Source organism: Anguilla rostrata, chromosome 1 (assembly GCF_018555375.3).
Source record: "Anguilla rostrata isolate EN2019 chromosome 1, ASM1855537v3, whole genome shotgun sequence".
In the NCBI taxonomy this organism is placed as follows: Eukaryota; Metazoa; Chordata; class Actinopteri; order Anguilliformes; family Anguillidae; genus Anguilla; species Anguilla rostrata.
Window position 1 is genome coordinate 37,360,792 of NC_057933.1, and position 18,697 is coordinate 37,379,488.

General features: G+C 39.8%; 1 protein-coding gene across 2 annotated transcripts in view; it reads left to right on the forward strand.

Annotated features, from left to right (window-relative positions):
- The window catches only part of xdh (xanthine dehydrogenase), a 333,897-nt gene that overhangs the window by 193,881 nt on the left and 121,319 nt on the right, over positions 1 to 18,697 (forward strand). For both annotated transcript variants that reach the window (XM_064308058.1, XM_064308050.1), the window contains one exon: positions 10,942 to 11,061. In XM_064308058.1, the coding sequence (XP_064164128.1) occupies positions 10,942 to 11,061 (120 nt within the window). The remainder of the gene's footprint in view (positions 1 to 10,941; positions 11,062 to 18,697) is intronic.

The following is an 18,697-nucleotide window of genomic DNA, read 5'->3' on the forward strand; positions in this document are numbered from 1 at the left end:
GGGACTGGGATATTGTGGATATATGAACATTGGCTTTCATCTCATAAACTCTTCTTGTCACTCACCGGAATTACAAACTATTTTTCTGCTTGTCTGCCTGCTCAGTTAGACTGCTCTGGAGAAGACTGAGTGGTTGGCTGCACATTATATATAAAAGATACAAATGAGATACTCTGTGTCTTCGAAATATTACTTGTGGCCTTCGTCTGACCTGTTTCTGAACTATGGTGACATTTTGGTCTCGTTCTCTCGGCCTGTTTCAAAAGCTCTTCATGGTTGGTTTGTTGATTTTGTGAGCTTTGGCTTGAAATGCCATATCTGAGAAAAAAGTTATCAATTTACTCTACAGTCAAGATAAACCATTTTGGGTTCACACAGACAGTTAAACCACTTTGTTTTCACACAGACAACATGTTGGCTTTATTGCTTTGGATATTGCTTGCCAGGCTCTGTCATCAAAGTGTTTGAAACCCCAGTTGGCAACAAAATGGGAGATTTTAAAGAAAGGTTAGTGGTTGTCAGGGAGCTGTGAGTGATTCAAACTCAGATAGTGGCTCATAGTATGGGCTTACATCGTTTGCAAATGTGTATGTAATTAGTTTTTCTCCGGGGGAACAGCTTTCAGCATCATGAACCCGTCATGAACTGGGGTATACCTGTAAATTACTTAGGCTGAACTAGTTTTGAGACATTATAAAAGGCCCAGTGGGGAAACGGCTTAACAAGACAAACATATATATATTATATTAATGGAAAAAGGAAAAGAAAAACATACAAAATATGATTGTGTAGTGAACAATGTAGTGAAGAATTTCTGAAAATGGAGCTTAATACAGTCAACCCTAAAAAGTTTTTGGCCGTTTTTCCACTATCTTCATTTTTTTTTTTTTTTTTTTTCTTTTACAGTTTTTTACATGGTAATTAAGAAGAAGCCCCAAGTATTACATACCAGTTTTTTCAGAAGTCTCGTGACAACCCAAATCTACCAAAGAATTCTACTTCTATGAGTTATATAATCAGAAATAGCAGTTCAAAGCAAAAGATTCCATTTAAGTTTTATGAAAAAAATATGTTTTTTGTAATGTATTTCCAAAAGTACATGTCTCACCACAATGAAAACCCCAATGTAAGTCCAGGGTGTATGTAGTACCCACGCCAAATATCATGTCAATTTCATTCCAAAAGCACAATTGAAATATATATATATATATATATATAGTAACTAATACCCAAGAACTATATACCATGAATAAAAATAAATTTATGGTATAAATTTTTTTTCTTTGTTTTCGAACAATAGCAAACTATAAAGAAAACAAAACTACTTACTTTACTATATTATTTTAACTGCTGTTGGAGTTACGGGGGAGGGGAGGGGAGGGGGGCAGTGCATTGATGTGCTGATAGCAGTTCCCTGAGAAAAAAAAGGCGTCAGACATATATTCCAATCCATTGCTCAGCTTAGCAGACAATGCACATTTCAGAGCGCCTCAGAGACAGATAGAATAATAATACATATTTCAAATAATAAATACGACATTGAAAGAAAATGAAATATCAACTCGCCATCCCTGCTACCTGCGTGCTGCGCGCAGAGTACTGCATTATTTATTTAGACATTGGCAGACTACAGCATAAATTGTCTTTTGTTTATATTCAATATTAGTAATTGCAGCTAGAAACTGCAGCTGTAGACACAAGAAAGTTTGTTACATTATGGTAGCAACAGAATGATGCGGATTATATATATATATATATATATATATATATATATATATTATATATATATATATATATATATATATATATATATTTACCATCATTGTTTTATAATACCAGTGTATTTTTGCGCGTTTGCAGAGAAACGCAAATACTATCAATAAAAATGGTTTAGCAATTTCTCAGCATAATGACAGATTCAAAAACTAAACAAACTCACCCGACATTGTTTTCAAATGGATCCATGCCAAAGAAATGTTATTATTCATCCTCTCAAACTAACAAACTTTAGCATGAACTGTGGCACTGTCCTCCATTACTCCCCAATGCGCAAATTTGGGCATTTTTGTTGACACAGTTAAAGCACCATAGATTGCCCTGGAATGGCTAAAGATATATGCCACTCAAAGTTCAGACCCTTTCCTCATTGATAAAATAAAGAAAACCGAGTCAGCTTCAAAAATTATGAAGATCTTTGTTGACGATGAATTGTATAGTGATTTATTTTTATTTAACCTTTATTTACCCAGTGTAGGTTTGCTGAGCACGGAAGCTCTTTTGCAGCAATGCCCTGCTTCTCACTCATACACATTCACACCTGGGAGCTGCCCAGTACAAACACAATCCTCTATTGTTGGCCACTGAGCAGCTCCACTGGAGGGAGAGAACATTTTTTAGCCAATTAAATCAGGGGATGATTGGGTGGCAAGTTTTTGCGAAAGCCAGATCTGGGATTTTAGCCAGGATACCGGGGAACCCCCTACTCTTTGCGGATAGTGTCATGGGATCTTTAACCTCTTAAGGCACAAGCCAAATCTTGCCAATCCCATTTATGGGGTACCCTATTTAAAGCTTTATAACTCCAGATGTGAACACCACAAAGACTTGAAAAATGGCTTAAAAGAAGCAAGACATTTGTACAATTTACAATACTAATGCAGATTAGTTTATATTCATAATTTTGGAAGAAATAAAGTGCCACAAATGCAATTGTTTTGACAAAAAAACAAAAATAAATTTGCACTTTTTAAGTTTGCAATGAAATACTGAGAGATTGCATATATACAGGAGGTTAAACCATACATGTGCTAGGTCAAAAACTTCTTGACCACAAGTTCATAAAATCTAAGGGTGGATATGTAGACCTACTATAGATGTATGAAGCAAAAACTAAGCAGTGTACCCAGCATCTCCAAATCTATCCAAAATGTCTAAATTATGCATTGCTGTAAATCATAACATATCCACGTATTTCACTACAAATCAACTGTTTTGACTCAAGAAAATCACTGTTGCATAATTTTCAAATGGGAATTACAAGCTTTCAGTCAGTACAGTGGTCTAAAATAGCTAGGTGTCCAGAAACATATCCAAAATCTCTCCAAAATTGAATAAAATGCTTTTTGTCCATTATAAAGCATATAAATTAGCCCCTTATGAGGGTTTAAGATGAAACATTGCTATCAGATTAAAAATATTGTCACACAATGCGGTACAGTACCTAAATGTGTAATAATTAACTCGTGTGTATTTCTATACTTTGTACTCTCGTATGTTTTCTTGTATGGGGATGAGACAACATGAAAACAATTTTCACCCGTCCACCACGTTTTGGCAATGTTCCAGCTCTGACGTCATCACTGTTGCATGCTTCACAAAAACTATTACACTTCCATCTAACGCTTACATTACAGTGTGAAATATTTACATTATATAACACCACTAACCTATTTAAAGATACTCAATTTCAAAAATAACGTATATAACCAAAATATTTTGAGCGGTAATACTTACATAGCAATGACGAAATCTCCTCTATGTTCAGTAGATGGAGACAGAGACAGTATCAATGATATTGTTCTATTCGCTTCTGTTTTGCTCCAGAAAACGAAGTCAGCTAGGTCTATCAGCAAACATATGGCTTAGCTATGTTCAGAAGTCCTCAATAATAATTGTATTTTCCAAGAAACTACGACATATCCTTGAACACGTTTCGTTAGGTGCATCGTATTTGTCTGCTAACAGAGTGAACGCGTAAGTGAATGCGGTGCTAATAATATTTTCTGTTACGCTGACCTATAAAACGCTATTCCAAAAGCAGAATTAGACATGTTATACATCGTTAGAAAGCTTATACTCTCGCCTACTGAATAAATGAATTGTCAATCAAGTCAGACTGTACTAAAAAGGGCGACGACGCCGTAAACAACAGGTGTGGTGTTACGCACAGCTATTTTGGAAGATACCCAGGCATCACAGATGCGCGTATATTTCCCAAACGGATTGTCCAAGACAATATATGACCACGCAGTCTCAAAAGGGACATCTCTACACGTAAAACCAACAGTAAGGTTTTATATTTATTCAATATTTAGTCCCAGATATTGACTGTAGAATGACATGGTATCATTTTTAAAAACTTTTTCTCGTTTATTTCGTTATTCAGTGAGCAGCGTTTTCACTGCTGTATAGGCATATCTTAGTGCTATTGTCGGGTTTACCTTGTTGCTATGACGGAATACGATTTTTTAATGGTGAAAGAATATTTTTATGAATGCCAAGATAGACAATATTGTCCATTATGTTAAGGGTGGGGGGTGTTTTTTAGATGAGACTGCAGGGAGGGGTTGCGTGTTAAATGAACGACCGGAGCGACAATGGTGGGGCTGCGAAAGTCTGTTTTCGGCATAGTTGTCATGTATCGTCTACTAATGAAACTGAAACAACGCGTTTCTGTTTTCATCTCACACGTTGGTTGCAGTAGCACCGAATGTTTGACTTTAGTAATCTAGGCACGCGGGCATGCCCACCACTAGGGGCTGTGCGCTAAGAGGTTAATGACCACAGTGAGTCAGGACCTCGGTTTAACGTCTCACCCGAAAGACGGCCAAAAGGCATCATCCGGGTTCATGCATTTAATGAGGACCCAGACGAACATGATCCAACAGACCCCTTACTGATGGTAAACAATTACAATGCACAGTTTACCCTGCCCACAATAGGGTTACTGCAACCTATCCCTGGAGCCAGGCCTGGGGGTGGTGTCTGCAGGTGAGCACCTGGTGGCCAGGCAGCCCATGTATCTCGGCCGGCTCCATCCCGAAAAAGACCATGTGGGACAACTGTGTGGGCCTACCACTCACAAGGTTCAGGGTAGGGGTTATGTACAATGCCCCTCGACCAGGGGGCAGGAACAGGGTAGATCCAGGCATCATCTGCCCAGATGAAGAAAACTGATTCTTGGTATGTGGAACATTACCTCACTGGTGGGGAAGGAGCCAGAGCTGGTGTGTGAGGCTGAGAGGTACCAACTAGGTATAGTTGGGCTCATTTCTACACACAGTGTTGGTTCCAAACTCCTGGATAGGGGGTGGTCTCTCTCCTACTCAGGAGTTGTTCAGGGTGAGAGCCGCCAGGCAGGAGTGGGGATACTCACAAGTCCTCGGCTGGTGGCCACTCAGTTGGAGTTTACTGCAGTGGAGGAGAGGGTTGCCTCAATGTGACTGCGTGTGGCAAAGAGAAAAACTTGCACCTAATAGCAGTTCATTCTAATAGCAGTATTCTGCCTTCTAGAAGAAGGTGGGAGGGGTGCTGGAAAAGGCCGCACCTACTGACTCCATTTTCCTACTGGGTGTCTTCAATGCTCACGCTGACTGGGAAATTTAGAGGAGTGTGATTGGGAGGAACAGCCTCTCTGATCTGAACCCGAGTGGTGTTATGTTATTGGACTTCTGTGCTAGTCATGGTTTGTCCATAACAAACACCATGTTGGAACACAAGTATGTTCATAAGTATACGTGGTATCAGAACACCTTGGGCTAAAGGTCGATGATCGACTTCAGTTGTTTCATCAGACCTGCAGCCATTTGTTTTGAAGAGATAAACAGAGCTGTCAACTGATCACCATCTGATGGTGAGTTGGTTCAGATGGTGGACGAAGCTGTAAGACAGACTAGTTAGGCCCAAAAGTGTAGGGTCTGCTGAGAATACCTGGTAGAAGAGTCTGGAAGGATTTCAACTGTCACCTCTGTTCTTAGCAGGAATGGTGAAACTGACCTCAACTGGGGATGTTGTCGGAAGGTGGAAGGAACACTTTGAGGAACTCTTGAATCTGACAGACACGCCCTTCTTTTTGAGGCTGCGCTGGAGCAATCTGGGGGATCAGAGTCCATTTCTATGGCAGAAGTCACTGGGGTGGTTGGAGAGCTCCTCAGTTGCAGAGCACCAGGGGTGGATGAGATTTGTCCAGACATTTTTTTTTTTTTTTTTTTTTTTACAAGTGAGGGAAAAAGGAATTAGGAGATCAACTGCCGTCTAAGTGCAGTGGCCACAGTAATGCCTCCTGGGCGCCTCACCTGGGAGGTGTTACAGGCGCAGCCACCAGGGAGGAGCCTCATGGGGAGGACTTGGGATATGCTGGAAGAATTATATCCAAAGGTTGGCCTGGGATTGCCTTGGGATCCACCGGGATGAGTTGGCAGAAGTCAAGAAGGGAAGAGGGTTGTCTGGGCTGCTCTGATTGCCTTTTTGCCACTGTGACCCTGATCTGGACTCAGCGGTTAGAAAATAGATGGATGGATGAATGGATGGATGAATGGAGTTTAATGTGGCATAATGGTCTTGAAGTGTGATGTGGAATGTTCTGAAATGCATTTCAGTTGTACTTAGCCATTAAACTGTACTATGCTGAGAAGGACAACTCCAGTTGCAACAGGAAATATTTTTGAAAAATCAACTAAATTTGAAATTGAAAAAAGAAAACTGAGCTTAATGTGGCTTAATGTCCTAAATAAAAATAGGAAAATGTGAATTTAATTCAGCCTTGAGGGGGATGGGATGATGGAGTAAGATTCAAAATTATGGCACCCTTGATAAAGATTTGAAAAGACTAATACACCATTACTGTGATGTATTGTAACTCATAGGGGACAATATTGTACTATTTACAAAACCGCAGGTTTCACATTTGTTGGCACCTTTATGATTGATTCACACTTGGTGCAGCATCTCCTGCCAAAAAAAAGCACAGAGCCATTTCCTGTAATATTTGCAATGGTTGGAGAAAACTTTTGGGGGGATCTTGAACAATTCCATCATGAACCATTCGCCCAGATGGCAGGTCGCCTCACTGCAGCAAAGCAAAGTGGTCAAGCAGGTGCAGACCTGGTGGCTGCAGTGTAGGCCAGGGTCAGGACTTTGAACCTGATCCTGGTGGCGACCGGTAGCCAGTGAAGTGACCTCAGCCGGGGAGCGACATGTGATAACTAAGGAAGGTTGAATGCAAGTTGGGAAACAGCCTTCTGGGTAAGTTGTAGTTGCAGTAATCTAGATGGGAAATTACCATGGCCTGGATGAGTAGCTGGCTGGAGTACGTGGTCAAGTATGGTCGAGTCCTCCTGATGTTGTACAGGAGGAATCTGCAGAACCATGATGTTGCCTTGTTGCGCTCGCTGAAGTCCAACTCGTCATCCCGGACCGCCCCCAGGCTCTTTGCAGAGCCTTTATACTTCAAGGAAAACAAACTGAATGCAGGTTTTTAATCTTTAAAAATAATTTGTGAGAAAATATACTTTACAAACAGGAATGCTTTGTATTCAGATTAATCAGGTCACAATCTGTGTTGGAATTTTATTAAATTAATTATTAATTCAGTTCAAGTTTATTTGTATAATGCTTTTACAGGGAACTAACACAAAGACTTGATATTATATGATGGACAGATGTCCACAAAGGTGCAGGTCCAGGACATATGAAGAAGGGAAAGTGTCCTTATATATGTTTTGCAATGTCAGCATGGAAAAGAAATTGTATACATCTGCGTATACATTTGTAACTTCTAAAAAAGTTACAAATGTATAAAAAAGGCGGTAAAAAAAGACCCAGTGTACAGTTTTTTAATAAAAAAGTTTATGTCTGAAATTGTAGGAGCAAGAATGGAAGCAAATGAGAGTCCAGTCTTTGTCGCTTAGATATTTTTGTAAATCCTTTTCCCCCTTTTTTAGTGCACCTATATTTTAAAGCGTACTTTTGAAGTTCCCTATAAATCATGGAGATACTGTATTGTATGGAGATACTGTATTGATACCGGAATGGTTTAAAAAGATGTCTGTCTTTGAAGATCTTGGTTCTATAAAAGAACCTTGCATTGATTGTATCATATGTCTAACCTGGGAAAAGGACTATAGATGTGTATCAGTTAGTGTATATTTATTTTATAATTCTTAAAGGAGTTGAATGTACGTACTATTATGAAAAAGATGAAATCCTTTCCTAATGCTGTTCTCATACCATTTTCATCATTGAAACTGGGCAGCAGATTAGGATTTCTCCTCTGAGGAGTAAAGGGTGATGGAGCCTTGTCATACCTAAGAGGATTGAGAGAGGTTTTTCATGCCCCTTCAAAATTCCTGGATTTTTAAGAATTTTTGACATCTAATATATGGTACATGTTTAAGTTAATTTGGAAAAGTTACAATGAGATTTTGTTTTTGTCCATGTACATACCTTGTCTCTTAAATATAGCAGTAAATAACAGGGTATCAAAAATAAGAAATTGGTGTAAAATACAAAATAATATATAACTAAGTGCAGTTTTAGTATAATATACAATGTAATTATGAAATATAAAACTATTTAAAAATATATAAAAACAAAACTACAAGGCAATACATTAACCCAGTACTCCATTAAATATCACTTCTGGGAAGTGGACATTACTTAAAAGGGTTTTATTAAAGTTCTGAACTCAGCCAGAGTAACCAAACTGTTCAATTTAAAATCTTGCTGTAGTGCATTCCATTTAATTGATGCAGCACATTTGAAAGCCTTTATACATAGGTCAGAATTAAAAGGAGGAACCTCTTTGGGGAGCCATTCTTGGGACCTTTTATGGCAGACTCTCACTCTGAAGTGTAGTAGGGATGAAATATAAAATGGAAGCTTCCCTAACAAGGCCTTGTAAATAAAAAGTAGGCAGTGATTATTTCTCCAGTCTGTGAGGGACGGCCAGCCAACACTTTGATACCAGGCACAATGATGCATCAAAAATGTATCTCTAGTAATGAATCTTAAGGCACTATGATATGCTGTATCTGTAGCTTCAGTGTAGAGGCTGCCGCATGCATGTAAAGAGTATCCCCGTAGTCCCAAACTGGAATTGTCTCATAATTGGAAAGTAAATAATGTGTTCCATATTGAACACATATAGGATGTGTTCTGTTCAGTATCTTTTAGAATGTCTATCTCATATTCAGAATTTTCATTTGTAGAAGTTGGCTGCCCTACCGTGGCTGCATTTATAGTTAAGCTTCTGTTTTGAATATAATTCAGTGTTAGCTGGTGAGTTAACTGTGAAAACAAACCACGGTGCTGCTGCCAGATATGCAGTAGATACTACAAGCATTGTTTCTCCTGAATATTCTTTCCATTGAGTTCAACAGGAAAATTAATCAGGAGAAACAATGCTTGTAGTATCTACTGCATATCTGGCAGCAGCACAGTGGTTTGAGGCTCATTTGATACCTTGGACCCTTGATGACTTAAAGCCATTTAGCCAACAAATGTGTTCCATACTGTATCAGCATAATTTACAACTGAAACTAGTCCCACCCCCCAATTCCCATAGAGATCCATTCAAATGCAAAGAGTTTTTGCATCGCTTGTAGGACAACCTGAAAATAAGATATCCAGACTCTGGTGATGATGATGATAGGTCACACATCAGGAAGTCATGACATGCAAATGATATGCAACCAAATACAAAACATGACTCTTTTATTTGACATTGTGTTAATTTGTCTACTGTATAAGTGAATTTCCCTGTTTCTAGCTTTTACCCAAACAGTTCACTGCAGCAAAAGTAAACGAGCAAATGGTGGCACAGGAGGTCTCATGAGTGCATTTGTTCAATTCGTGGTAATTTTCTGACCAATGATTTGTTGTAAAGACCATTAAAAGCTTAATATTTTGCCATTTTGGGCTTGGGCCATTTTTTTGCCCAGGGGTGTAGGCTAAAGACTCAGGGGTGTAGCTCAATTTTTCACAACTCCATACATTTCATGTTACCATACATTTCCTGTGTTAAGTCAATTAAGGTATCTACTTTATTTCCATAAGAGATCATTTCAAAATAATAGCTAACAGTGCACCAGTCCCTTTTACAGCTAAATACTCCCACAACATGATGCCGCCACACCCATGCTTCACAGTTGGGATGGTGTTCTTCAGATTAAAAGCCTTACCTATTTTCCTCCATACATAGTGTTGATCATTATGACCAAACAGTTCCATTTTTGTTTCATCTAACCACAGAACACTCCTGCAAAAGGCTAGCTCTTCGTCCGGGTAATCACCTGCAAACTTCATTCTGGCTTTATTACGATTTTATAAACGGTTTGGCCATAATAATCAGCGCTATGTATGGAGGAAAAAGGGTGAGGCTTTTAATCCAAAGAACACCATCCCAACTGTGAAGCATGGTGGTGGCAGCATCATGTTGTGAGGGTGTTTTGCTGAAAAAGGAACTGGTGCACTTCAGAAAATAGATGGCATCATGAGGAAGGAAGATTATCTAGAAATACTGAAGCAACACCTCAAGACATCAAAGTTAAACTGTGTCTTCCAGCAGGACAATGATCCTAAGCATATCTCCAGAGTTGTAACAAAATGGCTTAAAGACAACACAGTGAAAGTATTGGAGTGGCCATCACAAAGCCCTGTCCTGAATCCCATAGAAAATGTGTGGATTGTACTGAAAAAGCATGTCTGAGCAAGGAAGCCCACAAACCTGACTGAGTTACACCAGTTCGGACAGGAGGAATGGGCAAAATTTCTGGTAAAGTATTTTGAGAAGTTTGTGGAAGGCTAGCCCAAGAGTTTGATTCAAGTTAAGCAATTAAAAGGCAATGCCACCAAATACTAACAAAGTGAACTTTTGACCCTCTGAAAAATCTGATATAGTACATAAAAGCTGAAATAAATCTGTCTCTTAGCTGTTATTTTGAAATGACCTCTTAGGGAAATAAAGTAGATACCCTAATTGACATAACACAGGAAATGTATGGTGACATGAAATTTTTGGAGTTGTGAAGAATTGAGTTTGAATGTCTTTAGCGTAGGTATATGTAAACTTTTGGCCTCAACTGTATAGTAGTCTGGTAGCTCTTAGCTTCTCTCAGCTGAGGAATTGTGACATTGACCGGCACTATGCTTGTTCTCCTCCAGGTCACGTGTGTGGGTCACATAGTGGGAGCCATTGTTGCAGACACACGGAGCCACGCACAGAGGGCAGTCAAGGCTGTGAAGATATCCTATAGGGAGCTGAAGCCCATTGTCACAATTCAGGTATGGGTCTTTTCTATCCAAAGTTCAAAAGAGGTTCAGCGAACCTAATAATAATAATAAACATTATTTGAAGTGTTGTTGATTTGCTTGAATGAACTGCTGTGCTGCCAGGCTAAACAAAAGATGCTTTACAAAGACGTTTTACAGAGTAGCAAGTCAAGGAACATAGAAAAAGAGCAAACGGAAAACACCAGGCCTGAACCCCAGAACAGCAAGGACATGAGCTAACAAAAAAAAAACTCTCAGTGGGGAGCAAGCCCTCAAATGGTGGCATGAAAAAACTCTCCAATGGGAAGAAATCTAAGGAGGAAACCAGGGGGAGCCCATCCACCACTGGCCGCCCTGGTGTAAAGTAGCGGTAGAATGGAATGTAACTGACATGCTATAAGGTATCTGTCACAGCAAATAAAACTGGTTAAGCAGGTTACAGTTGAGGTACTCTTTTGTACTCTGTACACTCCTGTGCTTGTACTTGTAGTACTTATAGTTGTGAGAAATACTGACAGCTACACTGCATGGCCAAAAGTATATGGACACCTGACGCACAATCTTGTTTTACTCTGCAACAACTGGTAGGTGACACTTGACACTTAAGAGCCTAGACAGTCTGTGTGATGCCCACTCTTACATAGCGAGATTGTAGTCGGTAAAGCCTTCTATTAGAGAATTATGGAATTTTCACATAACCAGCATCTTGTGAACGTAATCTTGGAGGAGAGTAAGGAATAAGTAACTCAGTAAGATAGTCAGGGGCTAACCCTTTTAGGATGCAGCTGTGACTGAAGCCTTGTGAAGCGTCACTTTTGGAAAACTTGCAGTCAAGTACCAGACAGATAGGAGATGGCATTCCCAGAAATCCATCATTCTATGAATGAATGAATGAGTGAATCATTGTATTTATATAGCACTTTTCCGAGTGCTCAAAGTGATGAGTGGGTACTCACCTCACCCACTACCAATGTGTAGCACCTACCTGGGTGATGCACAGCAGCCAATTTGCGCCACAATGCTCACCACACATTAGCTAAGGTGGAGAGGCAGAGAACGTTTCTTTTAGCCAATTGAATCAGGGGATTATTAGGTGGCAAGTTTGAGAGAGCCAGGTTGGGAATTTAGCCAGGGAAGCAGGGAACCCCCTACTCTTTGCGACAAGTGTTATGGGGTCTGTAATGACCACAGTTAGTCGGTTTAATGTCTCATCTGAAAGACGGCATCTTCTACAGCACAGTGTCGCCGTCACTTTACTGGGGCATTGGGGTTTATTTGACCAAAGGGAAGATCGCCCCCTACTGGCCTACCACCATTCCAGCAACAACTTGGTTTTTCCCAGGTGGTCTCCCATCCAAGTACTAACCAAGCCCATACTTTCTTGACTTAAATGGTAAATGGACTGCATTTATATAGCGCTTTTATCCAAAGCACTTTACAATTGATGCCTCTCATTCACCCATTCACACACACTTACACAACAACGGTGAAAGGCTGCCATGCAAGGTACCAGTCAGCTCGTTGGGAGTAATTAGGGGTTAGGTGTCTTGCTCAGGGACACTTTGACATACCCAGGGTGGGGGATCGAACCAGCAACCCTCCAACTGCCAGACAACCACTCTTACCTCCTGAGCTATGTCACTATGTCTTCAGCCATTCGGCAGGAGCAGGGTGATATTTAATGTCCATTGTTTGCTTAGCAATTCTCCGAAGGAATTATCATTGTTTTCCGTTTTGCCATTGCATACACCCCAAAAGTTCTATGTACATAAATGTTATCTCCCAGCCCCAGTTCTAGACTGCTCTGACTGGGGGTGCAGTCACAGATTATTAAAATGTTTTAACCTTTTATTCAGGGAATAGGCTTTTTTCATCCTGTGTATGCCGCAGTGTTTATAATATACAGTGCTGTCCATAAGTATTTGAGCAGTTACACAAATTTTGTAGTTTTTGCTCTGTACTCCAGCTAATTGGATTTGAAATGAAACAATGAATGTACAGTTAAACTGCAGGCAGATAGCTTTCATTTAAGAGTATTTACATCCAGGATCCATGTAGGAATTACAGTCATATATAGCCCCCCTCCCTTTAATATCCATCCATCCATCCATCCATTATCTATACCCACTTATCCTGAGCAGGGTCGCAGGAGTGCTGGAGCCTGTCCCAGCGTGCATTGGGGGGAGGCAGGAATATACCCTGGATAGGCCACCAATCTATCGCAGGGCACACACACCATTCACTCACACACTCATACCTATGGGCAATTTGGAGTCTCCAGTCGGCCTACCTGCATGTTTTTGGACTGTGGGAGGAAACCGGAGTACCCGGAGGAAACCCACATGGACACGGGGAGAACATGCAAGCTCCATACAGAAAGGACCCCAAGCTGAGATTCGAACCCACGACCTTCTTGCTGTGAGGTGACAGTGCTACCCACTGCACCACTGTGCCACCCCCCACTTTAAATAAAGTCCCCATATTTAGTACTTGGTTGCAAATCTGTTACATTCCATAACTGAATTCAATTCAATTTTATTATAGCACTTTTTACTGCCTGAAGTCTGCCGCCCTCAGGCACCAGATTCATTCATTCATTGCTCAATTAAGTTATGAATGTAATTGAAATGGGTAATGAGTACTGACATGTTAAAGCTGTTTGATGAAAAATTTATAGTGCTAGGCTAAATATTTTTTGAGTAAATGAGCAAAATTCTAAAATTGTTACATTTTATACCGACTCTCCCCTAGTCTATGAGTAAAATGCATTAATAGGCTGGTACACTTAATAGCTTAATTCTGTCCAACATGGAATTAAAGACCATACGGTTTTGCCTTTTATTTAACAAAATTTTTATAGAAATAGAGCATGCTGAAATTGCAATACTAAACTAAACTTGAACATTTGAGAGGGGGCGTTGGTCTACAAAAGGTTGAGAACCTCTGATCTAAATGATTGAAGGGATGGAAATCTTTCACCGAATGTATAGACTGTTATGACATAGACCAGGGGTGCTCAATACGTCGATCGCGATCTACCGGTCGATCGCAAAGGTAGTATTGGTAGATCGCATGACATTAAAAAAAATAGACGTCAGCCTATCATCCATCCCGTCACTTGATTGATATACAGGGCAGCCAATTAGATGACATCTGAATTTTTCTGACACTTAGGTCACTGCGCATGCGCAAACAACGGCGCCAAGTGCAGCAAAACTAACAAGCTAGTCAGCGAGTTACCTCCAATTTTTAGCCCTCGGTTTTTTCTCTTACACTTAAAAAAGGGTATAAAAATGAGTGGGGGAGCTGGACCAAGTAAGAAGACAAAAACTTATCACTTTCATACGGAATGGGAGGAGGATGACATTTTCGAAGTGCGTTTGCCTCATCTGCCAGTCTGTGGCGTTTCTACTGTTTAACACATTTTTTTACGAGGCTAACGTTACCTGCAAACATCTCATTTCTAAATTTATGTTAGCTAGCCCTATTCTCTATCTACCGGCATACAATTACTGTAGTATGTCGTGTCTACAACACCCCATTAAAAACACTTCCATTTAAAAACATGACAATTTCATAACTAGCAGTAGTCTATGTGAAAAAGTACATATGTACAAGAGTTTTTAAATTGCATTTGAGATTCTCGTTAAACATCAGAAAATGTGATCACATCCGTTTTATATAGTGTTCTATAGACAAACTCATCTTGGTGATGGTTAGTATACTTTCTATGTAAAACTGTCTATGATCATGTCAAAGTGCAGAAAACATATTGTTTAAAGTAATAATATCGAAGATTTTCATTAAAATAAATGTCTGTTAAGTCACTATCTATCACAGAATTAGGTAACACAATGGTGATTGAGCCTTATTATTACATTAATTATTATTATTATTATTATTTATAATTAAAGAACTGGGTGTCTGTGGCGACATTCCTGGGAAAAAATCACAAGCGGCGCACAGTTAGTGACACGTTTTACATCACCCATCAGTGGCGTACTGTTTTTTTCCCGGTGTCTGCTAGCGTTACAATAGCGGGGGGGGGGATGGAACCATAAAAGGTTTTTGTGTAACATGAGAGGTCATATTTTTTAATGTAGATTTCATATTACATTTGATGACAATGTAACGTTATTAAATTACATAACTATTTGCACAGCTAACACTAGCTACCGGACCATGTCAAGAAAGGCAACATTAGTTTAGACAACGTTTAGACAAAAGCTTTTTTTATGAAATCTCCTTTGTTTTTGTTTTATTCTTCTCGTTCTGATTGCTAATTTAACACCCAGCTCAGCTTTATTCTCAAACAGTTTTGCTAGCAAAACCAGAAGCACCAGGGGTAACATTTTGCAAGGCAGTTGCACACAACGATCATTCATGAGAAAGACAATGTTTATTGTGCATGAGATACATAATTGCACGAGCCACAGCGAATCCCGCGGATTCTTCTCTGCAGTGTAAAGATGTTCATACCGGGCAGAAGGTGGATAAAGAACGTCTGTGAAAATTTAGCATCACTAATTCTACCCCAGGTCTGCTACAAGCATTTTATCCCGGCTCGGAAGTGTAAAGACAGCTTAAGCCTAATGTTAGACGATGAGTGAGTATGTACATAACGTTACTTTTATAACAACCATTTTTTATTCAGTAAATAGTTGGCGTGGCCCAGGTGCCAACTGTCTGACGTCACACAGGCGACACTGGTTGGATCCAGTTGGATTTCTGGGAAGTGTGGTCCAAAAACACACCTGCAATTATTGCTTCTCGCCATTGGTACCGCCAAAGAGAACGAAACGGAGATCTTTGAGATTGTAACTTTAAACATATTGAATAATTTGTGGTCATTTCACTTGGTACTACTGTTATTTTCTGATATGCAAAGATTGCTGGGAAAATGTCTATGTATGCTATTGTTCAATGTCAAGTGTCTATTTGTCACAACTGTTGGGTATTGTTTTGCCGGTCAAATTGTAAGGTCCGTTAGCTAGCTGATGAAAAGAGCAAAGAGGATTCCTAGCTACAGCTAAGCTTATCATAATGCCGTATGAACAAAAAAAGTGGATCTCAGAAGAGAAAACGGAAAACTGACCAGGAGAGAAGGGTAGACAAGTTGCTTCTCAGATGCCTGACAAATTAGTGAGTACATAAAGTGCTTTTCAAGGGAATTTGTGTTGGGTTTCTCATCATGCCAAACTGTTATAGATTTAATTAGCCCATCATGCTGTTTGTCTCCACAATTGTTTTTTTTATTTATATAGCAAAGCACCAGTGCTAAACGGTAAATCTTGATCATTTCTTAAAGGGGTAGTTCACATTTTTAGACCCTGGTCTAAACCCCCCCCCCCCCCCCCCCCCCCCCCCCCAATCTCTGTCTGCCCCCCCCCCCAATCACAGCAGTTTAGATCCAGGACTGGCTACAGTGTATGTGTGTTTGAATGTATGTATGTGTATGCATGCCTAACCTACATTTATATGCATTACTATTATCAGTTACTCATAAAAAACATAGGGCCAAGTTACTTTAAATAATTTAGGAAAAATTGGGTATCAGCATTGCTTTGAAATATGGCGTGTTAAATTTGTGCGAGCCAATAGCCAATATTGTTTCTTGTAAATTGATCTAATTTTGATATCAGTGCTTTTATTTGGCAGGCCTCGATTTTGCTAGTGTGAATGACTTATCGACAGTGCTTGTATGCACTTTTGTATGTTGAAAATGTGTTTTTCTTCAGATACACTTTATACCAAAGTACAAGCAGCCTGATGTTACATTCATACGACCTTGTCATAATTTGTAACAGCAAAGGAAAACACCGTATAATATGCATATGGCGGTTTTTTGATTGAGTACAATTAATTTCTTTAACAAATATTAAACAACATTTTAAAATGTCAAAGGTCTTTCCAAAAGGGCACTGCAAGTAGGTTTTCACTGCACTGTTGGTTTTCAACACCATCTAGTGTCTCTAATCTCCAAATCTAAAGCTCTCTCCATGACCTCCCTGGGTACTAACCCTCTTGTTTTCTTTTTAATTGGCATTCTGTAAAAATAAAATGCCAAAAAAGCACGTTGGCCGTTGCAAAAAAAGATTTCTAAACCTGTTTTCGCTTTGCCATTATGGGGTATTGTGTGTAGATTGATGAGAATAAAAATGTATTTAGTCAATTTTAGAATAAGGTGAAGGGGTCTGAATACTTTCTGATGGCACTGTATTTAGGGACATTTTTCCCCCCCTTTCTCCCCCCTCACACACTTTGTACCACCCCCTCTCTCTGAACTTATGGAGGCCTTCCCAGTCCACACAGTATTTAGGGTACAGCAGTTCAGTCTCACATCTCACACTAGCTTGCTGGGATTGCTAGCCAGGCAAAAGTGCAGCTAGAAGGGAAGCATGGTCATGTGGTTACATTCAATTTGATTCAATTCGATACTTCCGCATGTGGAAAATGTTTTGATCCGTATGTAGAAAATGTTTTGATCAAGGAAAAATGGAAAATGTTATTGCCTGCTTCTACTGATTACCACAATGTGAGCTTTTGGCACATAATTTGCGATGTAGAACTTTATTGAACTTGCTCCAAGACTCATTGGGGTGGCAGGTATGCCATCCCGCCAAGTTACGCCTTGGCGGGGGCATGCCCCATACCTATACAGCACCGAGAGTTTGGCACTTTCCAGGGTTCCCCACAGAAATAACCACAACATCCACAGACACGCAGTCCTTAAAAACATTAAATTCTGTACATTCTGACCCCATTTCAACAGACAGAATTCATAAACAACTTCACATGTCCACACAATAAAGCCCCAAACTAAGGGGATTTTGCGTTTTCTCCTTCTTCTCTTTCTTCTTCTTCTTCTCATTCTTATTTTTCCTGCCGCCTATCCCACTAACAACAAGTCTCCCCATTGGACATTTTACCGACATCAGCCAAATCCTCACCCTCACGACCCAATCATAAACTCGCATACACACGCAAAATACCCATACCTTCTTACTCTGAAACATTTCCACTTCAAACAGCTAATCTGCCTGTGGAGCTCTTCTGTGCTTACTGGCCTGTGTTCTTCTTTAAAACCACGGACAGGTTTGCTAATGATATTTCAGGCATTGCATAGCTATGTCATGGTGCTGCACTAACAAAGTCACAGACTGGTAAACCTCCGGTTTAAGGATTGAATCCCGCCTCGCCCTCAGGCAGATAATTTCCTCCTTTACACTAACGTTTTCTTACACTTTTATATTTTCTTTACCAAAACTCACTCACGGCCACCCATATGCATTTCATGACGGCAAATGTATTCATTTTATTAAAAAGTTACACCGGTTCACCACTCTGCCATTTCTACTAACTATATTTCTTCACTTGGCTACCGTACAAAACCTTCTTATCAGCAAACGCCACGTTTCTACATTCATGTTACCTTGCTCTGTTCTCTATCTAGCCACATACAAACAATTACTACGTATGTACGTTCTGCGACTCCCCATTAAAACATTACATTTCAAATCATGACTCACTCATAATTATAACTACTACTACGACTGAACATGAGAAAAGCACATCAGTGCAATAAATTTCACACGTTACTTAACCCTCCACTTTAACAACTAATGCTTTATACAGACTGTTATATATA